This window comes from Schistocerca serialis, chromosome 1 (genome assembly GCF_023864345.2).
Source record: "Schistocerca serialis cubense isolate TAMUIC-IGC-003099 chromosome 1, iqSchSeri2.2, whole genome shotgun sequence".
In the NCBI taxonomy this organism is placed as follows: domain Eukaryota; kingdom Metazoa; phylum Arthropoda; class Insecta; order Orthoptera; family Acrididae; genus Schistocerca; species Schistocerca serialis.
Window position 1 is genome coordinate 1136977093 of NC_064638.1, and position 17985 is coordinate 1136995077.

At 39.3% G+C, this 17985-nt stretch overlaps 1 protein-coding gene across 2 annotated transcripts in view; it reads right to left on the reverse strand.

Annotated features, from left to right (window-relative positions):
* LOC126417450 (putative inorganic phosphate cotransporter) overlaps window positions 1-17985 on the reverse strand; it is a 421312-nt gene that overhangs the window by 33040 nt on the left and 370287 nt on the right. For both annotated transcript variants that reach the window (XM_050085118.1, XM_050085119.1), the window contains exon 7: window positions 4334-4466. In XM_050085118.1, the coding sequence (XP_049941075.1) occupies window positions 4334-4466 (133 nt within the window). The remainder of the gene's footprint in view (window positions 1-4333; window positions 4467-17985) is intronic.

Here is a 17985-nt window from a genome sequence, read left to right on the forward strand (position 1 = left end):
GAGGTTTTGTGCCTGAATGTGTGTAATTTCTATTAGGAAAGAAGTAAACACTTGAAAGCTAGTGAACATTGTTTTCTGTTACATGTGTTTATGTGCCACATATCAATCTACTATGTACTGTTGTATCCAGAATTTACCTTTATTGCTATTAATCAACATACTGGTCATTATGATAAAAAATTACTGCTTTATGGGACAAGTTTCAGTAACTTTTGTTTCATTGTTCATTCATAACTTAAAAATTACAGATAAAAGAAATAAGTGAGAAGTCATTGTATTTAGAGATTTTAGTGTTGACGTCATCCTTTATAGTACTGATCAATGTCAAGTTACTGATGTCCAGCTTTGGCTTGTTCCCCACAGTATTATTTTCAGCAACAATAGAAGTATATAGCATAACAGTGCAACACTTTTAGTGCTTGCCCTTGGTGATATTGCAGCATAGTAGAAGCAGATCTCCTGTTTGTATCAGCTGTAATACATATATCCTCTTGCAAAGAAAACTCTGTACACATCACTGCTTGCACACAGACAGAAACTCCAGAGCTAAATTGTGTTGAGTGCTCTTCCAGCTATGAAGTATTGTGTTACAAGTTGATGCTTACAAAATATTTCTTCCAATCTACAAGAAAGATGGACTGATTGGAGTCTAGACAATTCAAAAGTTGATCTGGCTTGGTTATACAAGGCCCCCCCCCCCCCCCCCCAATCTCCCTCTCTATCTCTATCTCTCTCTCTCTCTCTCTCTCTCTCTCTCTCCACACACACACACACACACACACACACACACACACACACACATGGCAAACCTGGCTAAGAAAGTCCAAAGGAGTAGTTCACAAATTCTAATTTATTCAGTACACATAACCCAGTGAGATACCAAATTTTTTCTTCATTTCATACAAGAAATAGGTTCTGTCATATTCTGGGAAGTACCCCAGTATGGAGCTAATCAGTTCCTTGTTTGTTGAAAGTTTCTTCCTGCCAAGACCAACTTTTCAAGTTAAGTGTAGGGTTGAATAAAGCAAATAAGATAGCACTGATTTGAATTCTAGCTATTTTCACCATTGTGACTGCTCAATAAATGAATGTTGGCTGGAGCACCGTTCTGGTGAAAAACCATTTTCTTGTGTGCCAGTCTTGGTGGCTTTCAGGGACAAACAATCCACAAATAAAGCAAAAGAGATGTCTTTCATGGGTATGATTTTCCCTGAGTAACCTCTGGGGATTACAATCTGGTACCAACATCAGTTACATAAAAAAAAGGAGATCAGCAATTTCAGCATTCAGCACACTATGGGCTCTTTTTGGTACTTTTTCTGGAGAATGTATTGCATTCTATCACCTGGGGCGCCTGTAATATCAATTACTTTCTGCACATTCATTATCTTGGCATAAAACAATATTATGAAAAGGACAGTTGCTACTCAGCACTCACCATATAGCGGAGATGCAGAGTCGCAGACAGGCATAACAAAAAAAAAGTCACAAAATGAGCTTTTGACCAACAAGGTCTTTGTCAAAAATAGACATGCACACACACACACACACACACACACACACACACACACACACACACACACACACATGCAACTCATGCACACATGACCACAGTCACTGGCAGCTGAAGCCAGACTACAAGCAGCAGCACATGATGGGAGAGGCATCTGGGTGGAGGTGAGGAGGCAACTAGGGTAGGGAGGGGGAGGGATAGCAGGGTAGGGATGGGGGACAGTAAATTACTGCAAGTGGGAGTGTTCAGGGATTAGATGGAGAGAGGGTATGGCAGCCAGGTGCAGTCAGGAGGTTAGGCAGAGGGCAGGAGACAGGGGGGGGGGGGGGGGGGTAATGGAAAAGGAGAGAAGTAAAAAGACTGGGTGTGCTGGTGGAATAGAGGGCTATGTAGAACTGAAATGAAATGAGATGTGTGGTGAGGGCCCCAGCGGGTAGACCTGATTGCCTGAGGTGACGCCATATCGGCGACTTGTGTGTCCATGAGGATGAAATGATGATGATGATGAAGATGAAACAAACACCCAGTCCTTAAGCAGAGAAAATCTAGAACCTAGCTGGGAATTGGACCTGGGCCCCCCCCCCCCCCCCCCCCCCCCAGCATGACAAGCCAGTGCGCTGTCCACTCAGCTATGGCAGAGGACTATGTAGTACTGGAATGCGAACAGGGAAGGTTGAGGCCAGGAGGGTTCTGGGAACAGAGGATATATCCAGTTGTTTCTTGGCCACAGTTTGTTGATGGCTATCACACAGGTGGACAACTTGTTGGCTGTCATGCCCACGATGAATGCAGCACAGTGGTTGAAGCTTAGTTTGTAAATTACATGACTAATTTCTCACAAAGTCCTTTATTTGATGGGATAGGTGATGTATGTGACTGGACTGGAGTAGGTGGTGGTGGGAAGATGGGTCTTGCATCTAGGTCTATTACAGGGATATGAGCCAGGAGGCAAGGGGTTGGGGCCAGGGGTTGTGTAGGGATGATCTAGGATATTGTGTAGGTTCAGTGGGCAGCAGAATACCACAGTGGGAGGGGTAGGGAGGATAGTGGCTAGGACATCTCTCATTTCAGGGCACAATGAAAATGTAATTCAGTTGATCCAGTCCTGTGTGATACTGAGGCATGAGGGGAATTCTCCTCTGTGGCCAGACTGTGAGGCCTTGGAGGGTGACTGCAAAGATGAGGCATGGGAAATCTGTTTTTGTGCAAGGTTGGGAGGCTAATTACAGTCTATAAAGGCCTCTGTGAGATCCCTGGTATATTTCGAGAGGGACTGCTTGTGACTGCAGATGTGACGGCCACAGATGGCTAGGCTGTATGGAAGGGACTTCTTGGTATGGAATCAGTGGCACCTGTCAAAGTGGAGGTATTGCTGGTGGTCAGTAGGTTTGATATGATCAGAGGTACTGATGCAGCCATCTTTGAGGTGGAGGTCAACATCAAGGAAGGTGGCTTGTTGGGTTGAAGTAAATAGAGGAGATGGTGTTGAGGTTCTGGAGGAATGTGGATAGGGTGTCCTCATCCTTGATCCAGATAATGAAGATGTCATCAGTGAATGTGAACCAGATGAGGGGTTTGGAACTCTGGGTATTTCGGAAGGATTCCTCTAGATGCCCCACAAATAGGTCGGCATAGGATGATGCCATGTGGATGCCCATAGCTGTACCCTGGATTTGAATGTAGATAATGCCCTCAAAGGAGAAGTAACCGTGGGTGAGGATACAGTTGGTCATGGCAATTAGGAAGGAGTTGGTTGGTGTGGAATCCATCGAGCACTGGGCATTGGGCATTCAGTAGTGACAAGACCATGGGCATTAGGGATGTTGGTGTAAAGGGAGGTGGCATCAATAGTGATCAGCAGGGCACAATGTGGTAAAGGAACAAACACTGTGGAGAGTTGGTGGAGGAAATGGTTGGTATTTTTTATATAGGAGAGTAGGACGTAGGTAATAGGCTGATGGTGTCAGTCTCCAAGAGCAGAGATTCTCACAGTGGGGGCACAGTAACCAGCCACAATGGGGCATCCTGGATGGTTGGGTTTATGGACTTTAGGAAGCATCTATAAGGTAGGCATGCAGTGAGTAGTAGGGGTGAGGAGAGAGATGGACTCGGGGGAAAGATCCTGGTATGGGCCCAAGGATTTGAGAAGAGAGTGAACATCCTGCTGAATTTATGGAACGGCGTCATTGTGGCATGGTTTGCAGGTGGATGAATCTGACAGTGGGCAGAGCCCTTCTGCCAGGTAATCATTGCAATTCAAAACAACAGTGATGGAGCCTTTGTCAGCAGGTAGGATTATAAGGTTGGATCAGTTTTTAGGTGGTGAGTTGTGATTCTTTCTGTGGGTGTAGGGTTAGTTTGCATGTTGTGATGGATTGGGGAATGACGCCGAGGCAAGGTTCAATGCTAAGAAATTCTAGAAAGTTAACAGGAGCTGATTTGGGGGGCAGTGGGGATGGATCACAGTTGGATGGAGTGAACTGAGATCTGCTGTCTATTTTCCACAGAGGCCTTGTTGGCTGAAAGCTCATTTTGTGACAGTCCTTTGTTGCCCTTATCTGTGACTCAGCATATCTGCTATATGGTGTGAGGCATCTATCCTTTTCATAATACTGTTATATTCCATCCTGTATTTTCCATTGTTTGATCTTGTCATAAGAGTTACATATACACATCAAGTAAAATGAAAACAGTCAGCATTTATTATATCCATTTTTAAAAGTTTAGCTTCTCTTGTACCCACTGACAAGTCTTTCATTCGATAAAAGAAGCAACATTTTCATCTGATTAAGATTAAAAATAATTATACTGAAAAATTACCTATAGAATTGAAAAGTTTCCTGGATGCTGTCAGACTTATAATTTCTCTCCTCTGCAACCAGAATGAGACAGGGCTCATAACAAAACTCAACAGCCACATCACCAAGTATGGTAATGCAGAGAGCAATCCATTCTGAAACCCAGAACAATCTATTCTGTACAATGACAGTGTATCATAAACATGGCACAGATAATGCAGTTATATAACAATGAGATAATTCTAACAGCTTATGCAAACTGGACAATAATTATTCTAAAAAAAACACATACATGCAGATAATTTTAGAATACAAAGTTAAAATTAACCCATGGAAGAAAATACTGTCAGCTTGGAATGATGCCAACTAGAGCATCCGTTTGAGAAATGACAATAACATTCAGCAATAAAAGTATGCTAACTGATACTTCCTACAGTCAGAGGATCCTCCATGAAAACTTAAAAGAAAATGAAAGTACATAAAAATTTTTGTATCTGCCTTATACGCTATCTAACCGCATAACTGATAATCATAGATTGTTATTGTACTATGTGCACATAACAGGCTAAGAAGTGAGCACGAATAGCTATTGAATGAACAATACAGTGATGTCACGTTTGGATGATGACTGAAATTCACTGTGTTAAATTTCAATCTCTAGAATAGTTTATACAACTAGAAGTTTCAAACTGTTTAAGAGTTTTGTATATTCTGCTGCTGTGATAGTTGTAGAAAAGCAGATAGGAACAATTTCGCACTGCTGGAACAATTTCTATCAAATGATCTTTTCAGAATAAAGTAATTTTTCATTAATTACATAAAGCACTGAATCACTGAGAAAACTGATTTTCTCCTTTAATGAATTAATCACAGTGTTATAACACAATGAATCTTCAAGCTGCTCCCATTATGGTGTTAATGACATCTGAACTACCCTTTCTATTGTGAGGGTTGTAACTGTGACATGATGGCAAACATCACTAATTGAAATTTCACTTCTATGGAAACTATCATTGTGTGCTTCTCCTATGTTTTCCATTGTTTTCTTTGAGCATTCAAAACTCTTAAGTGTAGTGGTTTCCAAAATCTAAAGAAATACTCTGTGATCCACTATAAACATATATATCTGTATAGAAGTAACATCAAGGAACCGAAGTTGTACTCTGAAGAAATTTCCAAGTATATTTCTGTGTGGTATTGTCTGACTGACAGTTTTCCTGATGTAATTTTCATGTACAGTGGAACCTCGCTGAACAAGTACCTCCCATACTGCACAATTCACATAAAAAGCAAAACAAATTGTAAAAAAATTACTTGCTTAAGAGAGATGTTTCACATAACAAGTGATGACGATTTAGTGTGACGTCACCAACCATTACACATGTAGCAGGGGAAACATTCAACAATATGAACACCTTTCATTGTCAGCAGTAGCATATGAACAATGTCTTTAGTATGTACTGCAGTCTGGGTTTAGCACTCTTTCTGCTACCATCTTAATGCAGCTTGTGATCACACATTTTTCTAAACTTGTATTCATACAGTGTTTTTTGTGTGCAAATATTTGAGACAGTACCTGTGGAGCCTGTAGTCAAAGAGATTGTGTCTTTGGCTAAGAGCATGGAACTAGAAGTGGATGACAATGATATTGATGAACTCGTGGAAGATCACAGTCAAAAAATGACCACCGAAGAGCTTGTGAAGTTGCAGTGTATCTCACAGTAGGAAGTTATGGAGAGGAGGAGGAGGAGGAGGTAGGAACAGCAAAGCAGAAATCTTTTGGCACAGTAGGAGAAATGCTGAAAGCATGGGAATCTGTTGCATTGTACATTGAAAATCACCACCGCAATAAAGCAGTGGCTACGTGCGCTACAAATTTATTTGTCGATAATGCTGTCTCACATTTTCGCCAAGTGCTGAATTATGAGCAGGTACAAATGACTATAGATAGTTTCCTAGTAAAAAGAATTAGTTATAATAATAAAGTACATAATACTGTATGTATAATTTTCTTTGAATAAATGGCATGAATAAGATAAAACTTTTAGTGTTTTTTCTGCATGGAATGCATTATCATATTTTACATTAATTTATATGGGATAAATTGTTTCACTTAATGAGTGTTTTGCACTACAAGTAAGATACTGTAACAAATTATGCCCATTACACAAGGTTCCACTGTACTTCCTTTACACTTACCCTTGAGATAACAAGCCTGTAATCATTCATACTGCCATTCTTATATACATTCAATGCAGTATTTCAGTTGACCTTAATGTGGACACCACAGGCTTGAGCTCCATTCGTTGCACTGCTCAAATGTTTTTTAATGAATCTTTATCAAGGACAAACTGCAATTTGCCAGTATCCTATGAATATATAAAAGATGGCCATTAACTTTGCTAACAACTGTGTTTGTGTAATTGTTACGCTTTATATCTCCAGTCATTGTTACCGCATGACATTCATAGGAATGGCATTTGCCTCAGTACCACACAACACATACTAACAAAAGTATGATCACATATAACATCAAACGAAATTTGTTACTATATTAGGGACACAACATGTTATCTTGGATGGAGAGTCATCAACAGATATAGAAGTAACTTCAGATGCCCCAAAGAAGTGTGTTGGGACCTTCACTGGAATGTTGTATATTCGTGATCTGACTGACAACATTAATGGTAACTTTCTTTAGCAGATGATGCAGTTGTCTATAATGAAGTACTATCTGATAAATATTACACAATTATCCAGTCATATTCTGGTAAGAATTAAAAATGGCACAATGATAGGTAACTTGCTTTAAATGTTCAGGAATGTAACATTCACAAAAGACAAAAATGTAGTATCCTAGGATTACAAACTCAATGAATCACAATTGGAATCACTCAGCTCATAGAAATAAATGTATTAACAACTTGTGGAGATAAGAAATGAAATGGCCAGTCAAAGTAAAAGAAATGACAGAGTTCAGTTGATTGGTAGGATACTGAGGAAATGGAATCAGTCTACAAAGTAAACTGATTACAAGTTACTTATGCTATCCATCCTAGAATATTGCTCAACTGTAAAACCCATACCAATTCAATTCAACTTATTAGAATCCTTCTGTCTCACCACATGTGAATGAGACAGGAACTGAAATTGAGGGTAGCAAAGCAAGAGCTGAAATGCTTAACTCCATTTGCAAATGTTCCTTTAGGATAGAAAACCCACAATAATTTCTCCAATTTAATCCTCATACCCATGAAAGAATGAATGAAATTAGTGTTTGTGTCAGTGGTGTTGAGAAATAGCTGAAATTGTTAAATTTGAACAAAGCTCCAGGCTCCGATGGAATCCCTGTCACATTCTATACTGAATTTGCTGCTGAGTTAGCCCCTCACCCCCTTTTAATTATAATCTATCATCACAGCTCCCTTGAACAAAAAAAAAAACATGCCCAGTTGCTGGAAAAAAGCACAAGTCACCCATCTACAAGAAGGGTAGTAGAAGTGGCCCACAAAATTACCATCCAGTATCCTTGACATCCATTTGTTGTGGAATCTGAAATCATATTTTGAGCTCAAACATAATGAAAAATCTTGAACAGCATGACCTCCTCAATGCCAAGCAGCATGGATTCCAAAAACATCAATCATATGCAATCCAACTCACATTTTTTCCAACTCACATTTTCTCATATGATATACTGAAAGCTTTGGATCAAGGCAGTCAGGTAGATGCAGCATTTCCTGATTTTCAAAAAGCATTTGAATCAGTACCACATCTACATTTATTGTCAAAAGTACAATCTTATGGGGTATCAAGTGAAATTTGTGATTGGATTGAGGACCTTTTGGTAGGGAGGAAACAGCATGTTGTCTTGGATGGAGAGTCACTGTCAGATATAGAAGTAACTTCAGGTGTGCCCCAGGGAAGTGTGTTGGGACCCTTGCTGTTCATGTTGTATACTAAAGACCTTGCAGACAATGTAAATAGTAATCTCAGACTTATTGCAGATGATGCTGTTATCTATAAAGAAGTTGTCTGAAAGAAGCTGCATAAGATTTCAGGGTGGTGCAAATACTGGCAACTTGCTTTAAATGTTCCAAATGTAAAGTTATGTGCTTCACAAAACAAAAAAATGTGGTAGCTTATGAATATAGTATTAATGGGTCACTGTTAGAATCTGTCAACTCGTACAAATTTGGGGGTGTAATTTTGTAGGGATATGAAATGGAATGATCACACAGGCTCAGTAGTGGGTAAATCATGTTTATTGGTAGAATACTGGAAAAGTGCAATGAGTCTACTATGGAGATTGCTTACACATCACTTGTGTGGCTGGTTCTAGAAGATTGCTCAAGTGTGTAAGACCCATAGCAAACAGGACTAACAGTAATATTGATTGTGTACAGAAAAGGGCAGCATGAATGGTGGGTTTGTTTAATCCATGGGAGACTGTCACAGAGATACTGAAGCAACTGGACTGAAAGACTCTTGAAGACAGACATGAACTATCCTGAGAAAGTCTGTTAACAAGGTTTCAAGGGCCAGCATTAAGTGATGACTGTAGGATAATACTACACCCCCCCCCCCCCCCCCCCAACATATTACTCTGTAGGAATCACGAGTATAAGATTAGAGTAATTACTGCATTGAAATAATCATTCTCCCCATGCTCCATATGTGAATGGAATGGAAAGAAACCCTAATAACTGGTACAATGTTACATACCATCAGCCATGCACTTCACAGTGGTTTGCAGAGTACAGATGTAGATATAGCCACCACACACATAAAACAATCATAATATAAATTAGCATAGTATTTTATGTAAATATACTTCTTAAACTAAGCAGTTCTCTTCACTGTTGTTGTTGTTGTGGTCTTCAGTCCTGAGACTGGTTTGATGCAGCTCTCCATGCTACTCTATCCTGTGCAAGCTCCTTCATCTCCCAGTACCTACTGCAACCTACATCCTTCTGAATCTGCTTAGTGTATTCATCTCTTGGTCTCCCTCTACGATTTTTACCCTCCACGCTGCCCTCCAATGCTAAATTTGTGATCCCTTGATGCCTCAAAACATGTCCTACCAACCAATTCCTTCTTCTTGTCAAGTTGTGCCACAAACTTCTCTTCTCCCCAATACTATTCAATACCTCCCCATTAGTTACGTGATCTACCCACCTTATCTTCAGCATACTTCTGTAGGACCACATTTCGAAATCTTCTATTCTCTTCTTGTCCATACTAGTTATCGTCCATGTTTCACTTCCATACATGGCTACAATCCATACAAATACTTTCAGAAACGACTTCCTGACACTTAAATCTATACTCGATGTTAACAAATTTCTCTTCTTCAGAAACGATTTCCTTGCCATTGCCAGTCTACATTTTATATCCTCTCTACTTTGACCATCATCAGTTATTTTACTCCCTAAATAGCAAAACTCCTTTACTACTTTAAGTGTCTCATTTCCTAATCTAATTCCCTCAGCATCACCCGATTTAATTTGACTACATTCCATTATCCTCGTTTTGCTTTTGTTGATGTTCATCTTATATCCTCCTTTCAAGACACTGTCCATTCCATTCAACTGCTCTTCCAAGTCCTTTGCTGTCTCTGACAGAATTACAATGTCATCGGCGAACCTCAAATTTTTTACTTCTTCTCCATGAATTTTAATACCTACTCCGAATTTTTCTTTTGTTTCCTTTACTGCTTGCTCAATATACAGATTGAATAACATCGGGGAGAGGCTACAACCCTGTCTCACTCCTTTCCCAACCACTGCTTCCCTTTCATGCCCCTCGACTCTTATAACTGCCATCTGGTTTCTGTACAAATTTTAAATAGCCTTTCGCTCCCTGTATTTTACCCCTGCCACCTTCAGAATGTGAAAGAGAGTATTCCAGTCAACATTGTCAAAAGCTTTCTCTAAGTCTACAAATGCTAGAAATGTAGGTTTGCCTTTTCTTAATCTTTCTTCTAAGATAAGTCGTAAGGTTAGTATTGCCTCACGTGTTCCAACATTTCTACGGAATCCAAACTGATCTTCCCCGAGGTCGGCTTCTACAAGTTTTTCCATTTGTCTGTAAAGAATTCGTGTTAGTATTTTGCAGCTGTGACTTATTAAACTGATAGTTTGGTAATTTTCACATCTGTCAACACCTGCTTTCTTTGGGATTGGAATTATTATATTCTTCTTGAAGTCTGAGGGAATTTCGGCTGTCTCATACATCTTGCTCACCAGATGGTAGAGTTTTGTCAGGACTGGCTCTCCCAAGGCCGTCAGTAGTTCTAATGGAATGTTGTCTACTCCCGGGGCCTTGTTTCGACTCAGGTCTTTCAGTGTTCTGTCAAACTCTTCACGCAGTATCGTATCTCCCATTTCATCTTCATCTACTTCCTCTTCCATTTCCATAATATTGTCCTCAAGTACATCGCCCTTGTATAAACCCTCTATATACTCCTTCCACCTTTCAGCTTTCCCTTCTTTGCTTAGAACTGGGTTGCCATCTGAGCTCTTGATATTCATACAAGTGGTTCTCTTCTCTCCAAAGGTCTCTTTAATTTTCCTGTAGGCAGTATCTATCTTACCCCTAGTGAGACAAGCCTCTACATCCTTGCAGTTGTCCTCTAGCCATCCCTGCTTAGCCATTTTGCTCTGCCTGTCGATCTCATTTTTGAGATGTTTGTATTCCTTTTTGCCTGCTTCATTTACTGCATTTTTATATTTTCTCCTTTCATCAATTAAATTCAATATTTCTTCTGTTACCCAAGGATTTCTATTAGCCCTTGTCTTTTTACCTACTTGATTGTCTGCTGCTTTCACTACTTCATCCCTCAGAGCTACCCATTCTTCTTCTAGTGTATTTCTTTCCCCCATTCCTGTCAATTGTTCCCTTATGCTCTCCCTGAAACTTTGTACAACCTCTCGTTCTTTCAGTTTATCCAGGTCCCATCTCCTTAAATTCCCACCTTTTTGCAGTTTCTTCAGTTTCAATCTGCAGTTCATAACCAAGAGATTGTGGTCAGAATCCATATCTGCCCCTGGAAATGTCTTACAATTTAAAACCTGGTTCCTAAATCTCTGTCTTAGCATTATATAATCTATCTGATACCTTTTAGTATCTCCAGGATTCTTCCAGGTATACAACCTTTTATCATTCTTGAACCAAGTGTTAGCTATGATTAAGTTATGCTCTGTGCAAAATTCTACAAGGCGGCTTCCTCTTTCATTTCTTCCCCCCCCCCCCCCCCCCAATCCATATTCACCTGCTATGTTTCCTTCTCTCCCTTTTCCTACTAACGAATTCCAGTCACCCATGACTATTAAATTTTCGTCTCCCTTCACTACCTGAATAATTTCTTTTATCTCGTCATACATTTCATCAATTTCTTCATCATCTGCAGAGCTAGTTGGCATATAAACTTGTACTACTGTAGTAGGCATGGGCTTTGTGTCTATCTTGGCCACAATAATGCATTCACTATGCTGTTTGTAGTAGGTAACCCGCACTCCTATTTTTTTATTCATTATTAAACCTACTCCTGCATTACTTCTATTTGATTTTGTATTTATAACCCTGTAATCACCTGACCAAAAGTCTTGTTCCTCCTGCCACCGAACTTCACTAATTCCCACTATATCTAACTTTAACCTATCCATTTGCCTTTTTAAATTTTCTAACCTACCTGCCCGATTAAGGGATCTGACATTCCACGCTCCGATCCGTAGAACGCCAGTTTTCTTTCTCCTGATAACGACGTCCTCTTGAGTAGTCCCCGCCCGGAGATCCGAATGGGGGACTATTTTACCTCCGGAATATTTTACCCAAGAGGACGCCATCATCATTTAATCATACAGTAAAGCTGCATGTCCTCGGGAAAAATTATGGCTGTAGTTTCCCCTTACTTTCAGCTGTTCGCAGTACCAGCACAGCAAGGCCGTTTTGGTTAATGTTACAAGGCCAGATCAGTCAATCACCCAGACTGTTGCCCCTGAAACTACTGAAAAGGCTGCTGCCCCTCTTCAGGAACCACATGTTTGTCTGGCCTCTCAACAGATACCCCTCCGTTGTGGTTGCACCTACGGTATGGCCATCTGTATCCCTGAGGAATGCAAGTCTCCCCACCAACGGCAAGGGGGGGTCTCTCTTCATTATAGTGAAGGAAATTAGCTGCTCTATTTTCAATGCTGCTGATTCATGCATTGTTCAGTGCTATAAGAACTGTTGGTAATTAATTAATATTTCTTTACTTTTTTAAAAATATGTGGAACCCTGATTTTTTTTTATTTACTTAGGTAAGCAATGAATAGAATATTTGGGCTGATAAAAAGTACCTTTTTTGATATTAGGTTGTGAGTATTTCTCTATGAAAATCATCTCTATTTGATGTTTCATAGCTATGAAATTGATTATCTAATACACAGTTCCTGATGTCATGACTTTAAATTCCTTGAAAGATACTTGTCCCAGGAAAACCTCAGACATTACGTTATACACAACTGTTGGAGGTTTGAGTGATAAGTAATGCCTCTATGCACTGTATTCCTCAATAGATGGAGCACTGAGATCTAACTGATTTCAATAAGTTGTGAGGAGTCTATGTGCAACTCAGTTAACTGCAAGCTACTGCTGTGATTTGTTCCATTGTTATTGTGGTCAAATTGGAGCAGTCAATGGGAGCTAGTCAGTGCAACTGAAACAATATGCTATCAACACATTCCCAACAACAAAATTTATTATGTGTCAAAGCAGCTTACGACAATGTATGTGTTGATGTTAGCACTGTGTGGTGATGGGTAAACACAGCTAAGGCTGACAGGCTTGAAATATTGAAATTGTGTGACAAACAAAGAACTGTATGAACATTTACAGCAAATAGCAAATTTCACAAGAGAAGATGAGAAGAGTCTCTTTGACCTGTAAAAAAGTGCCTCAGGAAAATTCGAGGAGAGAATGAGAATGTTTTGTTGTAACAAGGCAATGCCAGGCCATAAACTAAATGTCATCATGGAAGAGCTTAGGTGACATACTTGTGACAACACTGCATCTGCTATACAGTCCACATTTGGCACCCTGTGATTTTCATCTCTTTTCGAAAAGGTAAAAGGCCTTTGTAAGCACCACTATTGCTCCAATGAAGATATCCAGATGGTAATGAAGAGCTGGTTGTGGAGCCAGAAGTTGGGTTCTTATGTGATGCCTTCATGAAACTTAATCCTCATTGTTAAAGGTGATCTAGTTATCTGCCTATCACATAAAAAATGGGAGTACTTCATTAAACAAGAAATTCTAAGGAAACTCAGTTTCTCATTTACTAAATCACTCTAATCCAGTCACTTAGACTATCCATCAAAGTATTATTTGTCATTCAATTCTCATTTGTTCTTTTGAAAGCATTAGTGTTGAATTTTTTCATACAACTGAGATATGTACTAGTTTCGTGGATGGTGTCTTATGTTATGGCACAGCAGTTCAGGGATTCCAATGCCTCCACTAGAAATTGCTGTTAATACTACTCTATCTGTTGTGAATTTCAATAAATCTGAGCAATGAATATTAACTGTTTAATAACGTACTGACACCTTTACAAAATAGTTTGTCTTTATATTTGTTTTTTCACATATATGCCAGTTAATTAACAACAAAGCTACAAAATTACAGTGATTATTTTTCATTTATCTTAATGGCTACTATGAGCCCTGCACCTCAACCACAGTGATCTGGATGATGCACAGTTCTGCAATGAACCTGAAGCTGTTAACTGTCAGCTTGTACTGTTCTGCAGAAGTCTTAATTGTCAATCTTGGATAACAACCAGAGGGAATATTCATTGCACTTGTTGTGGAGGAAGCAACAATGTTCCCCATTTATTCCACAATGGCTAAGTTGGCTGTATTCTCACCAGAAGGCACATCGTAGATGCTAGCAATACTGGCATGTTTAAAAATTTACTCCATTCTCAGTCCTGGGATATTATTTACAATGAAGATAATGTAGATATGAAAACTTTACTACCCCTGACATACTGGGTCATCATTTCAATATGGCCTTCCCAGTAAAACAAAACAAAGTACAATATTCACCCAGAAAAAAGGATAATAGGTGGATGACAAAGGATATAAGAATGCCATGTAAGATTAAGAGGTCACAGAATGAGCCAAGTGTAAAAACAGATGATTCAAGTTTTGCACAGTTATTTCAAACATTCAAGAATGTCCTTCATAAAGTAATATCTAAACTAAAACAACTAGCAAATAAAGCCTACATAAATGATTCTCATAACAAAGGTAAAGCCATGTGGGATATTGCCAGAGAAACCTTACAAACTGATATCAAACAGAAAACATCAGAATCTCTTCAATGTAATAGTCACCAAATATATTTATGATACATTCAATACACCCTTTTCTGGAATTGCTAACAGTCTTTCAGTTGGTCACTCTCCACCAACAAAATCTTTCTCTCCAAAGAGTAAAAATTCTAATACCTGCAGCTTTGAAGAAGGTTCTCCTAATTATTAGGAATATGAAAAATTCCCTCCTGTCTGACCTTGATGGTTTACCTAGCTTTATAATGAACCCTGTACAATCGCTTTGCAACATAATCAAGAGCTCCATGGATACTGGCATTTTCACTCAACTACTCAAAACCTCCAAAATAGTTCCATTACACAAGAAAGAGGACAAGCATGAAGTCAACAACTACCAACCAATATCTCTACTTCCAACTGTGTCAAAAATAATAGAAAAAATTGTATATACTCAAGAGCATAGCTGTCAGAGCTAGCAAAGGACCTGGAAGAGCAGTTTAATGGAATGGACAGTGTCTTGAAAGGAAATTATAAGATGAACATCAACAAAACAAAATGAGGATAATGGAATGTAGTCAAATTAAATCAGATGATGCTGAGGGAATTAGATTAGGGAATGAGATACTTAAAGTAGTAGATGAGTTTTGCTATTTGGGGAGCAAAATAACTGATGATGGTCAAAGTAGAGAGGATATAAAATGTATGCTGTGTATGGCAAGGAAAGCGTTTCTGAAGAAGAGAAATTTGTTAACATCAAGTGTAGATGACAAAAAGCTATTCTAGGTGTGGTGGGCAAAGTCTCAGACAGAACAGATCTCATTTCAGAGCATGATTTTAGGAAGTCATAGCCTTGTCAAAGCAGCTGATTAATACATTACAGACCAGGAGAATGCTGAGTGACAAGTGGTGTGCTCTGAAGTTTGATCCCTCAAAAAAAAAAAAAAAAAAAAAAAAAAAAAAAAAAAAAAAAAAAAAAAAAAAAAAAAAAACAGCTTTGGAGAACATCACTTGTCGCTCAGTATTATCCTGGTCTGGAATGTATTAATTATCTACTTTAACAAGACCATAATGTCCTAAAATCATGCTCTGAAATGAGAACCATTCTGTCTGAGATTTTTCCCACCACACCTAGAATAGTTTTCATCACCATCCCAATGTCCACAATATCCTTGTCAGACCCTATACTCTTTCTGCATCCATCTCCCTACCCTATGGTTCCTACCCCTGTGACTGTACCCACTGCAAGACTTGCCCTATGCGTCCTCTTACCACCACCTATACCAACCCTGTAACTGGCAAAACATATAGTATCAAAGTGGAGAACCACATGTGAAATGAAATATATCATATACCAACTGTTATGTAAAGATTGTTTGGCCTTCTACAGCAGCATGACTACCAACAAATTATCAGTTAGGATGAATGGGCATAGGCAGACGGTGTATACTCGCAACAAACAATATCCTGTCGCAGACATCCTCTACAACATGACAGTCATGACCTCGGTGTCTGTTTCACCCCATTCGCCATCTGGATTCTTCCTGCAGATACCAGTTTCTCATAACTTTGCAGGTGGGAACTAGCACTACAATATGTCCTGGGTTCTTGCCAACCACCTGGTCTTAATTTACATTAATTTCTTCAGTCTCAGCATTTCTTTGCAATAGCTACTCCTTTATTCACTCCACTTTAGTTTTTTTACATCTTTCAATCTCTTACCTGTCTATTTTTTGCCATTCCCCTCCCACCTCTGTTATGTGCAATGCACTTAGCTTTTCACTCTTATTAACTCGTGCATGATGTTTTAGCAGTAATCTCTGTCTTGCATATTAGCCTGCCTTCTGCCTTTAAGTTCTCAGGTTTCCAAATCTCACCTGGCGCCATCCCCAATAATCAGTCTTTCCATTTCATCCCGTCTGTTAACTCACCCCTGACCCACAGCTCTACATGGCTTTTCCAAAATGTACCCCTTTTTCTAGACCTCTTCGATACTTTTCCTTCACGTCTCTTCATTTTCCTTCAGCTCTTCTGTTGGAAGAAGGAGCCACTGCCCTTTTTTTTAATGTGCGTGTTTTGTTGCCACTTGGTGAGTAGATTTTTCAGCTATGCATTGTTAGAACTTCTATCCCACATCATGAACATGATTTTGCAGATAAATAAATAAATGTAATTGAGGTCTGAGTATAACCACATAATAATTAATAGAACCAAGATTTGAAGGTTCTAACCTTATAGAACCTAAAAAGGGCTAAATCATACTTTAAGGTCAAAAAGGGGTTAAATAGTATTTTCAAAGAAAAAGCAGAGGGTAAAGAGAACTTTTGCAGAAAAACATGGTTTTTAGGTAGATTTTCTGTATTAGTATTGCCGCCCCGATAGCTGTGTGGTCAGCATGATGGATTGCTGTCCTATGGGCCCGGCTTCGATTCCCAGCTGGGTATGAGATTTTCTCTGCTCAGGGACTGGGTGTTGTGTTGTCTTCATCATCAATTCATCCCCATCTGGTGTGCAGGTCACCCAATGTGGTGTCGAATGTAATAAGACCTGCACCAAGCTGGACAGACCTGCCCCGCAATGGAGCTGTTCATGGACATGTTCATGATGTGGGATAGAAGTTCTAACAATGCATAGCTGAAAAATCTACTCACCAAGTGGCAACAAAACACACACATAAGAAAAAAGGTTTATAATTATGCAAACTTTCAGAGGCAGTGGACCTCCCGGCCTATGACGCCAAACGCTCATTTCCATTTGTATTAGTATTGGGGAAACTCAATAATGTGAATTTGTACATTTTAAGAAATCACATAATGAATACATTTATACACTGCACTGAAACCAAGAATTTGTATGGTATACTGTTTTTGCACAGAGCACAACTTAATCATAGCTAACACTTGGTTCAAGAATCATAAAAGGAAGAAGCCTGGAGATACTGACAGGTTTCAGATAGATTATATAATGGTAAGACAGAGATTTAGGAACCAGGTTTTAAATTGTAATACATTTCCAGGGGAAGATGTGGACTCTGACCACAATCTATTGGTTATGAACTGCAGATTAAAACTGAAGAAACTGCAAAAAGGAGAGAATTTGAGGAGATGGGACCTGGATAAACTGAAAGAACCAGAGGTTGTACAGAGTTTCAGGAAGGGCATAAAGGAACAATTGACAAGAATGGGGGAAAGAAATACAGTAGAAGAAGAATGGGTAGCTTTGAGGGATGAAGTGGTGAAGGCAGCAGAGGATCAAGTATGTAAAAAGACGAGGGCTAGTAGAAATCCTTGGGTGACAGAAGCTCCTATTACTTCTGGAAATCAGAAATGAAAGGGTGCAGTCCCAATCTTTAATATGAT